The following is a 14,632-nucleotide window of genomic DNA, read 5'->3' as shown; positions in this document are numbered from 1 at the left end:
CAGTGACTTCGGTAGCTCCATGTCTAGTGTGCAGGGTACAAGGTGGTGGGAACAGGCTTTGATAACCAAATCCCACTCCCTGACTAGCTGCAACCCATGTGGTAGCTCGTTGGCACATTGATTGGTGCCTATAGTTTTTCTCTGCTGATATTCCATGTTCCTGCCACCTCTAACTTCCTAAGGGTTCCGCTGTGACCTTGGCCACACTCAGATTAATGCACTGCATTTTGGGGAGCTTCCCACAGGGACTCTGCCACACTGCCCACTTTCCTTTGACATCAGTGAAAGTCCCCATGACTCTGTGACTCTTACATTTTGTATACCATGTGAATGATGTTAGAATCTGATGTCCAAATCTCAACAGTGGAGCAGTGGCCAGAGCCATTGAATACCTGGATGGCTAAACACTGGGAACCCCAAACTCAGGAGTTGGGTCTTTTTTCAAAGTGAAGCCTTCCAGACGCCCTCAAAGCATCTCCTGATGCAAAGTACTCAACTACTTAAAAAGGTTATGCTTAGAAGTGTTTTTGCCTGCATGTACATATGTGTGTCCAGAGCCCAGAAGAGGGCATTGAACACCCTGGAACTGGTGTTGTGGCTGGTTGTGAGATACCATGTGGGTGCTGGGAAACAAGGAAATTTCAGCTCCTCTAAAAGAACAACCAGCATTCTTACCTACTGAGCATCTCCCCAGACCCAAACTATATTTTTTAATATCTAAATTTTTATTTACTCCACCATACACAATATTTATTCCACTACGCACACAATATGGTATCACAGCAAATATAAATGAGAACATTAAAACACCACCCGGGGTCTAACTGGCATCCACAGTGATCAATACACTGATAATAAGACACAGTGCTGCAGATGAGCTGACCAGCACCGCCAGCGGTCTAACTGGCATCCACAGAACTTTCCACCCCAAACAGGAAAATATACATTCTTTTCAAATTAGCCCCAGTAGAGACTCAACCTGTGTTGACAAAACGAATCTTAACAAACGTCAAGACCTGAAATTATACAAAGTACGCTCTCAGATCATGATACATTACACAGAAAATAACAAGAAAATCTCAAAATGCCTATAAACTAAACAATTCTAAATAATCCCATAGATCAAGTATTATATTTCAAAAAGAAATTTAAAAATATACTAACTGAAAATAACATTCAAATTTGTGTGGCATGGCTAAACTGTACACTGACAGCACACACTTATCTTAGGGCAAAGGTCTCAAATCAATAGCTAAACCTCCACCAGAACAACCAGAAAACCAAATGGAGAAGGCAAAATAATTACAAAATAAACTTGAACACAGAATGACAATAGACAAGATTAAGACACAGATAAACTGATTCTAAAGTTTAAAAGAATATTAATACTTAAAAAATGATAAAATATGAGGATTCATACTCCCCAATTCTCTTACCCAGCATGTGAGAGCAGCCTACATGCACATATGTGCACCACACTCATGCCTGTGAAGGTCAGGGAGGCTGTCAGATCCCTGGCACCAGAGTTCCCGAATGCTGTGCGCCACCAGATGCTGGGAATTGAGCCTGGGTCCTCTGCAAGAGCAAGTGCTCTTAACGGTTGAGCTACCGCCCAGGACCCACACTAGATTTAAAGAGGTTCTACAAACTCAAGCAAGGTAACCAAGAGAGTGTGATATTGAGAGGAACAGATCACTGGTGCAGAACACGGGGGCGTCACTGACTCACACAAACCAACGACTGACTATTAGTAAAAGGCAATTCAGTAGAAATAGGGTGGCTTTCTCAACATGATGCTCAAACAACTGTGCCCAGGGATAACAAAAGGTTTCTCATCCTCACACCTGTGCTAATTAACTCAAAATTAATAGAAAAAGTTGCCATATTGGACTTCTAAAAATTAAAACTTTTGTCATATGAAACACTGTTACAAGAATGAAAAAGACAAGCTACAAATGAGAGATCTATGTGAAAATCACACATCTGACAAAGGTCGAGCACCTAGAAGACATAAAAAATAAAGTCTCCCCAAACGGTAAGAAAGCAAACGATGGAGCAAAGAAATGGGCAAAAGATTAACAGACATGTTACCAAGCACACACATGACAATACTGTTCGTCAGTAGGGAAATAAAAATTAAAAGCATTCTGTGATATTACTATATGCTTATCAGAATAGCTAAAACAAAAATCACTGGCAAGGGCTTGGAACAACCAGAACGCATACACTGCTGCGGGGAAAGGAAATGATACGGCCTCTCTGGAGAGCAGTTTGCCGGACGCTGCCACAAAACCCACCAGTCCTGCTTCTGGACATGTTCTTTGTTAAATAAAACTTAGGTTCACAAAACTTGCTTTGAATGTTTGTAGTAGTTCTACTCAATTACTTGGAACTGAAACAATTCAGATGAACCTTGGTCGGGGTGGATATACAGAGTGGAGAACAGTCAATATAGGAGAGCAGCACCCGCCACTCACAGGCTCTCAACTGTCAACTTGGATGCACGTAAAGTACTCAAAGGTAGTACACTAAATGAAAGGTGTCACCTTTAAGAAACTATTAAATGCTAGTTCTCAAAGGACCAATTAAGAGTAACAAAACAAAGGCAGTTGCTACGGTCAGGACCGTGAGAAGACGGAGGAAGCAGAAGCGCAGGTGCTGGAGCTATTATGAATTCTGACAGACAGGAAAGCACACTGGAATAAAGTCTGTTACTGCAGGTAATTTAAAAAGAATGAAATATCAAAATACAAAACAGCATGCATAAGACTCACACACATTCAAACCAGACAAAAACCCATCACAAGGGAGGGAAAGTGGGCACAAAGTCCCACCCGTACCCAAGAAGCTAGCCTCAAGTGACAGCTGATGGCAAGGGAAAGTCAGATTTCTTCACTGAAACAGCAACACATCCCAGGCAACACAAACTGAACTCTGTTTTCTTTTAGGAGCAAAAAAGAGCATGAAGTTACCTGGGTAGGGAGGCGGGGGAGGATCTGGGAGGAGTTAGGGGAGAAGAAAGAATACACAAAAATATTATTTAAAAGTATATAGGCCATGTCCTAGCATACTCTTTGGCTCAGCAGAAATAGCATTTCCATTCATAAACACTGGGAGGTCAACACCAATTTGATATACTGGACTAAGACAGATGGTGGGGAAGGGAATGAAGACTAAGTGTGTACGTGGTGGGTGAAGGGATGAAAAACGATTCAACCCCCATCTTTCATGCCAAGAAATCTAAAGACACTTAAAGCTGGAAAATCAGGAAATAAGACTATTTAATAAAATTAAAGGTAAATCTCAAAACAGCTCAAAGAAATGAAAATTAATACTTTAAAAATAGAAAAATGTATGTGTCATGAAGGACTCCAGGCTATGTGCATATAAACACTTGGTTAAAAACTGTGTTCTCCCAAAACCAGACATATTCCATGAAGAGCTTTCCTAATATTACTTCTTAAGATTTCAAACTGCCATGCTTGACTAGATCGTGGGCAATAACCTATCGCCCAGCCCAGCCCGAGCTTTCCTCTGCCCTGACTGGGTCACGTCCCATACTGTGGTCTTGGTGACTAAGGGGATCACATGTAATCCAGTGTCATGGAGTGGTCCTTACAGGCGGACTCATTTCCAGCTGTCGTCATTTATGAATTAATTAGTGAGTTTAAAAGCCATCCTCATCTTACCTCATCTTCTTCCTTTGCGGTCGTGGGCTGCAGCATGGACCACTGTGGGTCTTCTTCACAGCTCTTACGTGTTTTCAATGAACTGAGTCTAGAATCCTCAGATTTAAGGTGACTTAGAGACTTTTCATCATTAATATCTTGCTAGTAGAATAAAAGAGATCACGTTCTACATTAATGCTGTTTCCAAAAGTCTGCATTTCTTTAAATTTTGGTGGAAATTTTACATTATAGTTCATAGATGCACATAAGTGTTCCTCTATTATTTTTTTAATTTTACCCATTTCCCTCAGCCTTCCCATTCTGTTCAACTACCAGGAAACTACACTGGAAGGCATAGGTGGTCAAGTGTCTATGCGACAGGCTGTATTACAAAAAACCCAAAGTCCCAGACCTAAAGAACTAAAACTGTGGGGAAACACACAATCATGTAATCACCATGCACTCCTCCTGTGCAGCCATCATAGAGATGTGTCACACACATTACAGGAGATTCCGAGAAGACGCGATGAAGATGAACTGTTGGGACACCTAAAACCACTAGGGATAAGCAAGAGTCTGAGTGTGCAGTGGGTGTGCATGTGTAGTGATACTTTGTGATCAGAGTGCAGAGCTAGCCACTAGCTAGCCATACAAGCCAGGCATTGCTGGCATACACCTTTAATTCCAGCACTCAGGAGACAGAGGCAGAGGATCTCTGTAAGCTCAAGGCCACCCTGGGCTACAATGAGATTGAAGATCTGTCTAAAAGAGAAACAGAGCTCACACAAAGGTGATCCAGCACTAGGGAGGTGGAGACAGGAGAGATATGGCTGGGTAGAGAGAGGAATATAAGGCGGGAGGATTCAGTCTGAGGTCTTGAAGAGACAGCAGCAGCCTGAGGCAGCATAGAGACAGGGTCATCCTTTTGGTCTGAGTTAAGAACTCTCTAGTGGATGGTTGCTTTCTCTGATATTTCAGCATTAATCCCTGTATCTGACTCCGGGATTTTATTATTAAGACCAATTAGAATTCGTGCTACATGGGTGTGCAGTGGGTCTGCAGTGAATGTGCATGCAGGTGTGCAGTGGGTGTGTATGTAGGTGTGATGTAGGTGTGCTGTGGGTGTGCAGTGTGCATGTGGGTGTGCATGTGGGTGTGCATGTGGGTGTGCAGTGGGTTGCAGTGTGCATGTGGGTATGCATGTAGGTGTGACATAGGTGTGCAGTGGGTGTGCAGTGTGCATGTAGGTGTGCAGTGGGTATGCATGTGGGTGTGACACAGGTGTGCAGTAGGTAGTCCACAGAAGCTTTGCTGCATCAAAACAAACTAAATCAGCAGAGTTTACATTTTCTCTTTTGTACAAAAGATGGTGTTTCATTTCTAGAACCAAACTATAAGTATCTGAAGATACCAACAGATACATATTCTAAAAAATGTTAAGCAATTAATTAAATTCATTATTCAAGAATAACAAACTATAATTCTTCCAATGCAATAATAATGATTAAGAAATATTCAGGGTTGTTATAGGCCAAACAAAGCAAATTTATTAAAAACAATTTCCAGGAGCTGGAGAGATGGATCAGTGGTTGGAAGCACTTGCTGTTCTTGCAGAGGACCCAAGTTTGATTCCCAACATCTACATGGTGGCTCCAGTTCCAGGGACTCCAATGCTCTCTTTTTGATCTCCATGGGCACTGCATGCACCACTTACATGTAGGCAAAACATTCATTAGGTAAGTGTGTCATTTTAAAAAATGTAACGATTTTTATTTTATGTGTATGAATGTTTTTTTAAATATTTATTTATTTATTATGTATACAATATTCTGTCTGTGTGTATGCCTGCATGCCAGAAGAGGGCACCAGACCTCATTACAGATGGTTGTGAGCCACCATGTGGTTGCTGGGAATTGAACTCAGGACCTTTGGAAGAGCAGGCAATGCTCTTAACCTCTGAGCCATCTCTCCAGCCCCTGTGTATGAATGTTTTGACTGTGCATGTAACACATTTGTGCTGTACCTTTCACCTGCGGAGCCAGAAGAGGGAATTGGCTCTCTGGACCTAAAGTCACAGGCAGTTCTGAGCTCTCATGTGGGAGCTGGAAACCAAACCCAGGTCCTCTGCAAGAACCATAGTAGTCTTAACCAGTGAGCCGTCTCTCCAGCCCCAGGACAAACAATTCTAACATTAACTAGAAAGCTAATTTTTTGCTACTTCTTTTGAAATGCAGCAGGAGAGAGTCACTTTTTTTTTCTTGGTTTTTCGAGACAGGGTTTCTCTGTAGCTTTGGAGCCTGTCCTGGAACTAGCTCTTGTAGACCAGGCTGGCCTCGGACTCATAGAGATCCACCTGCCTCTGCCTCCCAAGTGCTGGGATCAAAGGCGTGTGCCACCACTGCCCAGCTGGAGTGACATTTTTGTTGCTTGTTAAGACAAAGTCTTGTTATGTTGCCTAGGCAGTCTCAAAACTGTGGCCTCCTTGCTTCAGGCTCCTGAGTGTGGCATTATAGTTCTTATGTATTTTTTGTGACAAGCTAAAATCATAGTCATCAAGGTGGCCTTGCCTTTGAACCTTTTCAATAATCAATAAATACTTAAAAAGAGACTTTGCCATCTCTAAAATACATAAATATACCCATTAAAGAAGGATATTTTTTATTTAATTTCACACAAAGACCTTGTGAGAGCAAGGTGTGAGACCCTTAAAAACATCAAATATTCTTAGCCCAGTATCCACTGTCACAGAATGTCAGACTCAAGGGACATGTCTGTGACTTTGTTCAAGCATTAAATTCTTGCTACGGGCTTCAGCCCACTCCACCCTCAATGGATCACAGCACCAACTGAGACTGTTCTGGTGATTAAGCCACCTCCAGGGTCCTTACAATGGTGTCTGTGATACACTGCTACTTCAAGAACTGTTTCCATTCTTATTTGGGCTGGAGTAACATATTAATGGAAAAGATAAAATGTTGTCTTTACTGTGGTGGGGAGTGCTGGTGGTTTTTATAGAGTATGAAATAAGAAGACTCAGAATACCCTGAGTAGTGCAGGAGCAGTAAGACAGGCATTAGTGTCTGCAAGATGCACAGGGGGTAAAAGCACTTGTTACCAAGCCTGGGCTGTGAACCACATGGTAGAAAGAAAGAACCAACTCCCACAAGTTTTCTTCTGACTTCCAGTGTGCATCGAGGCACAGATGGCCTACACACATACACACAATAAATAAATGCAATAAAAATATTTTTAGGAGCTGGGAAGTGGTGGTGCTCGACTTTAATCCCAGCACTCAGGAGGCAGAGGCAGGCAGATCTGTGAGTTCAAGGCCAGTCTGGTCTACAGAGTGAGTTCCAGGACAGACACTGCTGTTAAGGCCAGTCTGGTCTACACAGTGAGTTCCAGGACAGACACAGCTGTTATACAGAGAAACCCTGTCTCGAAAAACCAATTTATATATATATATATATATATATATATATATATATATATATATATATAATTAGAGAATATATTATATGTAAGAATATGTAAGAAATATATAATAGTTTTGGCATCAGTGTAGGGGAACCACAGCTACACAAAGGGAGCAAGAGAATTTGGTGCATAAGAGGAACTGTTGAAGAGGAAACAGAACTAATGCAAATTGTTAAACTGGGAAAGAGACAAGGTCAGTCACTATCATTGTGCAAGATTCCCAGATCTTCTGTCTGGGAAACATCATCGCATTCATGTACAAAATGAGAACATGACTATAGTTTCTGGGAATCATATTTGCAAAAGTTTTTATGTGGTGGCTGGGCAGCACACTCACCTTGGATTGCTCCCTGTCTTCATGAGAAGGACACCCCAGCTCTGCTGGGACCACGTCACCAGCCACTCCACTGGAGTTAGTGTAGAGTGCTAACGGGTTTAAGTCTCGGAAGCCCTAGGACAAAGCATTAATTGTATAGTGAGCTACACACAGGGAACAGGCCGCGTGCCCCATGGCAGGGAAGCACACTTTCTAACACACGGTGACAATCTCCGACGGCCACTCCTCTAGTCACAAAAGCAGCAGAATAAGAGATTCTGTGACAGAACTGCAGCTAATTTCAAAATAAGAATGTTGTTCTTCTCCGGGAAAACATTAAATACTCCAGATTGGGGGAGTAAATAGTTTATTCTAAATAAAAATAGTTTTCACTGGGGGATTAAAGAACAATTAGAAAAATACAAGTTATTTCTTGGTGGTGACAGCCTGGTGTCAACAGTCACCTGAAAATGAGGAGGGCGTCCTATATTAAGAAGTCAGGAATCTAAAGGACATCTCTAAGACTGAAGAGTTAATCAGTAACCTGCCCATAATACACTGTCTTATATCCTAAAGTGTGGCATTTAAACAAACATGTACTCTACCTTGGATGGGGCATTTTCTCGGCATACAATAGCATAGCCCTCTGTTCTCAAGACATGATGAAAGTAGATATCTTCATTTGAGGATGTATCACAAAGAAAAATGTTAAGGATTCCGTCTATATATTCATCTACCACCCCTACTAATGGCTTCAAACCACACAGCTTCTGGAAGTGCAAAATAGCTCTGGATGTCCAGTGTTCCTAAAATACAACAGAGATATATTTATGTGGTAGATTTACATGAGTTACAGCAGTCATAAACAAAAATGAATTGCTAATGAACTAGAGTTTTAAGTGAAAAAAACAAAATCTTACAAAAATAGAACACATAAAATAGGTATAATTTTAGGGTAAGAGAAATTAAAAGGAAAAATAGTTAAATAAACATAACTACAAAAAATCATCTGGTGAAGAACTCTCATTTTCAGAACTATTTATCACAAATAAAAAGACCAACCATCAAGGAAATGCAAATCAAAACCGCACAGAGATTCCACCTCACCTCAATCAACACAGCTACCACCAGAAAACCGCAGTAAATGCTGGAGAAGGCACAGAAAAAAGGGGGCCCTTGTAACTGCTGCTGGGGGTGTTGCTAGTCCAGTCACCATGGAAACCAGTACGGAGACTCCTCAGAAGGTAAAAAGAACAATTCCGTATGACCCAACCTCACTGCTCCTAGGTGCACACCCAGAATCCGTGTCTGTTTACTGCACACTCGTGTGCACCGTGGGCCGCTACAGCAGGGCCTGCTGATGGAGGAAGGTGAAGGGGTAAAGCAACGCGCTGTATGTGCGCAATAGTTTTATTCAGAATCAAGAGGGATTCAATTATTTAGTTTGCAGGGAAATGGGTGGACGCAGAAGTCATCATACTAAGTGAATTAGGATAACCTCACAAAACATTCCATGTTTCTCTAGGGTATGGAATTCAGGAATGGGTGTAGGAATAAAAGGGATTTTAGAGCTACAGAAGATAAAATGGAGAAGGACATAAATACATTAGATAAATACAAGAAAATCTCAATAGAAACAAAGTAATGGACAAATATGATCAAAATACATTATATGTGTCCATTAGAATGTCATAATGAAAAACATTTTATATACCACATGCTAATTTAAAAAGAAAATAGTGAAAAGGTTTGGAAAAATTTAAATAATTATCCACTGAGCATCTCTCATTTTTTTAAAAAAAAGTCAGTTAAAGATTATTGGGCTAACCCTCCCAGAGGAAAAAAATTTACATTCCAGGTAAAATATTATTTTAGTAATCACAAAAGACCAAAGATCTTATAAGATAGCAACAAATTATCATGCCAAAATGGAAGGGAAAGTGAGATCTACTTCTGCCTTCAGAGCACCTGCTCATCTGAGCAAACCTGAACTACAGTTTTGATGGTCGAAGGGGACAGGGATCAAAGCCAGGGTCTACAATGGCTGTGAGTCTAGAGAACTTCCCTCCTTAAGCTAACATCTGTGGGATACACTCCCCGGCACGGGGAAACAAAGCAAATACTAAGCTTCCCGTGGTTTTGTGACTCCATTTTCACACCCCCAGCATAGTCTAGCAATCTTCAAGTTGTTAATATTTCCGTCAGCACAGCACAGAGTAGCAGGCATTCTGGGCACTTGGAGGATGCAAATAATAAACCTCTCTGGAGAGAGGCACCACCCAACCCTCCTCAGACACAATTCCCAAGACAACAGCGGTACACAGGCAAAGATACAAACACAGTGACAATGTCTGCGATGGCGCCACAAGCCTGACGACCCCGAGGTTGATTCCCCAGGACACACAGCTGTCCTCTAACATCAGTGTATGGCAGGCATACACACAGACACCTACACACACTCAAATGAAAATGTAAAAATGTTATCTAAAATAAAGCCTAAACAAACAAACTATATATGCAAACAAGTAGAAACCACACAAAAGCTAGCAAAACCTTAAAACATTTTTATTCCTAAAATAAAACTAACCTTATGCTTAAAGCAGTATTAACAAAATTACTCAACTTAGTTTGACACTTTTGTAGAGATCAGCAAACCACAAAGACTGGTACAGGTCAGCCAGCAAGCTGTCTCCACGGGTAGAGGCACATGCATGGACCTGACCACCTTAGGTGACTGGGGAACTGTCTTGCCCTCACCCCTGCTTCTACACACAAACATCTACATACAAACACACAGACACACACTTTTTAAAAACTCTATACAATTGAACCAATTTCAAAAAGTAAAAATTAACAAAACCTAAAACCTTCGTGGTTTAACTCAGCAGCAGATGAGACAGGGGTAAGAAAGAGTAAATAGTGCAGTGAAGATAACAGAAACAAACGCCTACTGCGGAAAGACATGGACATAAAAACAGAGAAGACAGCTAAAAGGTCTGGAAGAAAGACTTACCTTTAACACTTTCAATTTTTGTTCCAGAAAGAGAGAGAGACAGAGAATAAAATTATGAATATGGGGCACAGGCAATAATCAAAGAACAACTTCAGATTCACAGGGTCTAATGAAAACCAATAAGCCATAGACTTGTAAAGTGTCAGTGAGCAAAGCAGCATAAATAAATTCACACACAAGAGTAAATGTATTGCTCTCTATCCAAACATACCCTGAAGCTAGAGTAAGGGCAAATGGAAAATCTTTAAAACAGCTAAAGACAAAGAGGACAAAACAATGATTAAGGATTTCCACAGGAAAAGCCACCAGACCGACAAGGGACTTCTCCAAAGCTAAGAAGACAGAAGCTAGCGACAGCCTCTTCAGTGACGCCAACCTGGAGCAGAGCCGGGTGGAGGTGGGGATGGGACAGGCGGTACAGCCTGTGCTTAGCAAACGTGAGGCCCGCATTCCATCTCCAGAGCCTGCACCAAAAGCAGGACAAAATAATGATGGGTTCTGTTGACATTACTGAATCTGCCACTACATGACCCTCAGCAGAGAAAATCCAAGCAGTGCAGCTCAGGTGGAAGAAAGTCGTTCTCAGGCAGATTGGGACTAGATGAGTTAAACACGTAACAGAGCCAAACAGACATTGTTAGAATCTTTTAACCAATTTTTAAATTATTTTTTAAATAAAAACAATTTTTCTGAAAACAATAAAAATTCTAACAAGACAAACATCTTTGAATTAATTAATTTCAGTGTTTAATTTTTCTTGCATTCCTTCAAGAAAACTATGTATTGTAACTGCATATCATACATCAGACAATTTACAGAGTCTGGATTCCGAGTATCCCTTTTATCACTGTGCTAATTTCCATTAAACTATATAGCACAAAAATATATTTTTGTGTAAGAGATCATATTGGAACAAGGCACTTACACAAAATACTTTAACATATACTATGAATGTTAGACATTATAAAGTTACTATATTCATAAAATTGTTAATAAAAGCTTGATATATGAGGGCATGTTAAAAATAGAAGATTTACAGATACTACAATGGTGGAATGTGTTCTTTATGCTGTGTTCCATTAAATATAAAGGTCATTTGAGGTAATGTCAGAGAAATGAGTATCTTAGCAGCTCCCAAATGTAATTCTTCACTATGTACATTTTAGTCAGTTTGGAGAGATCTAACAAAATACCAGGAAAAAAATGTGAAAATTAGTTTGTCATTAATCTACAGGCTAAGATTCTAAACTCAAGGTTTGAAAAGGTATTTCCTGGCTAGTAGACAGCCTCCTTGCTATGGCTCCCACATGGAGTGAGAGAAAGGAGGGGGAGGGAGGGAGAAAGGAGGAGGGCATGTAAATGGTTTGACTCTTTATCAAGGAAAGGAAGCAAGGATCTACAAGATAAGGGCACAGGCACAGAATTGGGGCTCCATCCCAACGATGCTCATTTTTATTTACTTCTTTATTATTTTTTATTTCAAAAATATAATAATTCAAGAGTTTGTATATATTTTGATTAATACAATAAATACATTAATGCGCAATGCCTTGCCAGGGCACACAGACATACATAGGCACACACAGATGAAGCTGTCAGTCATGAACTATGCGGTAACCTAAGCTAGCCCAATGAGGACAAAGATGAATTGATTTCTGGCTTTGTTTTAAAAAGTTCTAGTAGTTTATCACAGTGAAAATTAATTTTCTAAGCAATAACTTTAGCATAATAATACAGGCTCACACTATTATCAAGACGTAATATCACAAGAACAAACTACTTCATCTATAGTAAGATACTAATGCAGGGGCTAGAGAGATGGTTCAGTGGTTGACAGCATTTGCTGCTCCTGCAGAGGACCCTGGTTCATGTCCCAGCACCCACGTGGAGGTTCAAACCATCTGGAACTCCAGTTCTGGGGATTCTGTCGCCTCCTTCTGGTCTCTGTGTGAACTGTATGTATTTATTGTGCATATATACATACAAGCAAAACATCCATAAGCATGGAATTTAAAAAGAAAGATTATAATTCATAGCGTCTATGACAACGTTAACACTATCAATGGTAATAGAACTCTAAGGTTGTTCCATCAGCCAGGAAAGTGAACTCCAAGAGGAAGCACACCTTATGCCTGTCTTAAAAGTTTATTCTAATTAGCATATAGTACATTAGAAAGTTAATTTTAAATTCTTATTTATGGCAATTTATTCCCACTTTGAATTTCCTCTAATAACACCCTTTAGAGTCATCTTTTATCACAGATACTTCATTTTTCTTATAAGATCCATCCAACATGGGAAGTGAAACTATCATGTCTAGTATAAAGGTCAAGTTTCACATAACTACGTCCAAATATGATTATTAACTAAACAAGAAAAAAGAAAGCCACTTCAATTATCGCTTATTCCCATGGTGTTCAGTTCCACCACAATGAGGTATCCATACTGTAAAAACATCTGAGGGATGGTCATAGAGACACATTCCCTACTCCCACTCCAGGACTCTGTCATACGTGAGACACGTCCCCTACTCCCACTCCAGGACTTTTTTCATGTACTCATGTTGGATTTTGTCAAAGGCCTTGTCTGTATCTATTGAGATGATCATGTGATTTTTGTCTTTAAGTTTATTTATAGGATTGATTATATTTATAAACATAACATTTTTAAATGTTATAGTGATTTTTTAAAGTAATACAAAGTAAAATTACTTTTTAATCTTCACAACTGGTAATGCTAAATTAAAAAAAGAACAGGCAAGCTATAAAGTAAACACAATAATGAAGTTTGAACTTAGATACTGTCATAATAAATATAATTAGCCAGGCAGTGGTGGTGCACGCCTTTTATCCCAGCACTCAGGAGGCAGTGGCAGGTGGATCTCTGTAAGTTCGAGGCCAGCCTAGTTTACAAGAGCTAGTTTCAGGACAGGCTCCAAAGCTACAGAGAAACCCTGTCTCAAAAGACCAAAAAAATAAAATAAAAATAAATAAATATAATTAATATCGATTAATTATATTATTAAATTAATTAAAGGTCCAGCTAAAAAGGTGAACACATTACCCTGGATTTAAAAAAAAAACGCAACTATATGTAATTCATGAAAAACATACCTAAAATAGAATGCTCAGAAGAAAAATAATGGCTACATCAGAAAAAAAACTAAGTAAAAAATACTAAGTAATGGAAAGTCACAGAGCTACAAGAATATCGCACAAAAAGGACTTGAAGTGAAAGTGTGTTCACAGAAGAGGTTAATTTCATAATCATATTCGATTCCCAGGCATTTAACACTCTAATGTGGACTTAGCAGTGAGTAAATGACAGAACAAAGCAAGCGCATCAGTGCTAGAGACAGGCTTCCTTTCCATGGCAGTTTTCAAAAGCACAACCAAGGGACTAAAGCGCAACTATGGACCTATTCCAAGCTACAGTCTACACATTCAAGGACGCATCTAACCCTGCTCTGGCTCATAAAGACTATTCCACAGCTACAGTCTACACATTCAAGGATGCATCTGACCCTGCTCTGGCTCATAAAGACTATTCCACAGCTACAGTCTACACATTCAAGGATGCATCTGACCCTGCTCTGGCTCATAAAGAAAACTACTCATTTTTCAAAGGGCTGGTGTTACCACATGATCATATCTGATCAGCTGTTTAGACTGGAAATTAGTAACAAGAAAAATCAGATAAACAGTATTTATAAACAAATCTCTAAATAATCCATGACTCAAACATAGAAGCAAAATATAAGTTATAAAATACTTTAATGAGCAATAAAACCAATGCCTCAAAACTTACAGATTTATCTAAAGAAAGGCTAGATATTAACTTAAGGTCCTATACCAAAAGAATAACTCAAAGTTGAGAAAACAATGAAGATAAGACAAAAATAAACAAAATAGAAACATGTTCTTAACAGAGAATCAAAAAGGCAAAAGTTGGTTCTTTGAAACAAACTAAGCACAGTGGACACTACCTTATCATTTAGATGATGACAGAATGAGAAAATATACAATAAATAACATTCATAATTTAACATTTACACCACTACAAATGTTGACATAAAAAAGACAAGAGGAATCCAAGAATGGTGGTATATCCCTGCCCTCAGGAAACAACGGGGACTGGGACTCATTAAACAGAAGAAAA

At 39.7% G+C, this 14,632-nt stretch overlaps 1 protein-coding gene across 1 annotated transcript in view; it reads right to left on the bottom strand.

The window, feature by feature from the left end:
• Tdrd5 (tudor domain containing 5) overlaps positions 1-14,632 on the bottom strand; it is a 47,274-nt gene that overhangs the window by 9,661 nt on the left and 22,981 nt on the right. The window contains exons 12-14 of the mRNA XM_057770343.1: positions 8,067-8,267; positions 7,483-7,596; positions 3,690-3,830 (exon numbers count right to left, since the gene is read on the bottom strand). Coding sequence (XP_057626326.1) covers positions 3,690-3,830; positions 7,483-7,596; positions 8,067-8,267 — 456 coding nt within the window. The remainder of the gene's footprint in view (positions 1-3,689; positions 3,831-7,482; positions 7,597-8,066; positions 8,268-14,632) is intronic.

Source organism: Chionomys nivalis, chromosome 5, assembly GCF_950005125.1.
Source record: "Chionomys nivalis chromosome 5, mChiNiv1.1, whole genome shotgun sequence".
NCBI lineage: Eukaryota > Metazoa > Chordata > Mammalia > Rodentia > Cricetidae > Chionomys > Chionomys nivalis.
Note: the sequence above shows the minus strand (reverse complement) of the source record. Positions and strands in the feature narration are given on the sequence as shown.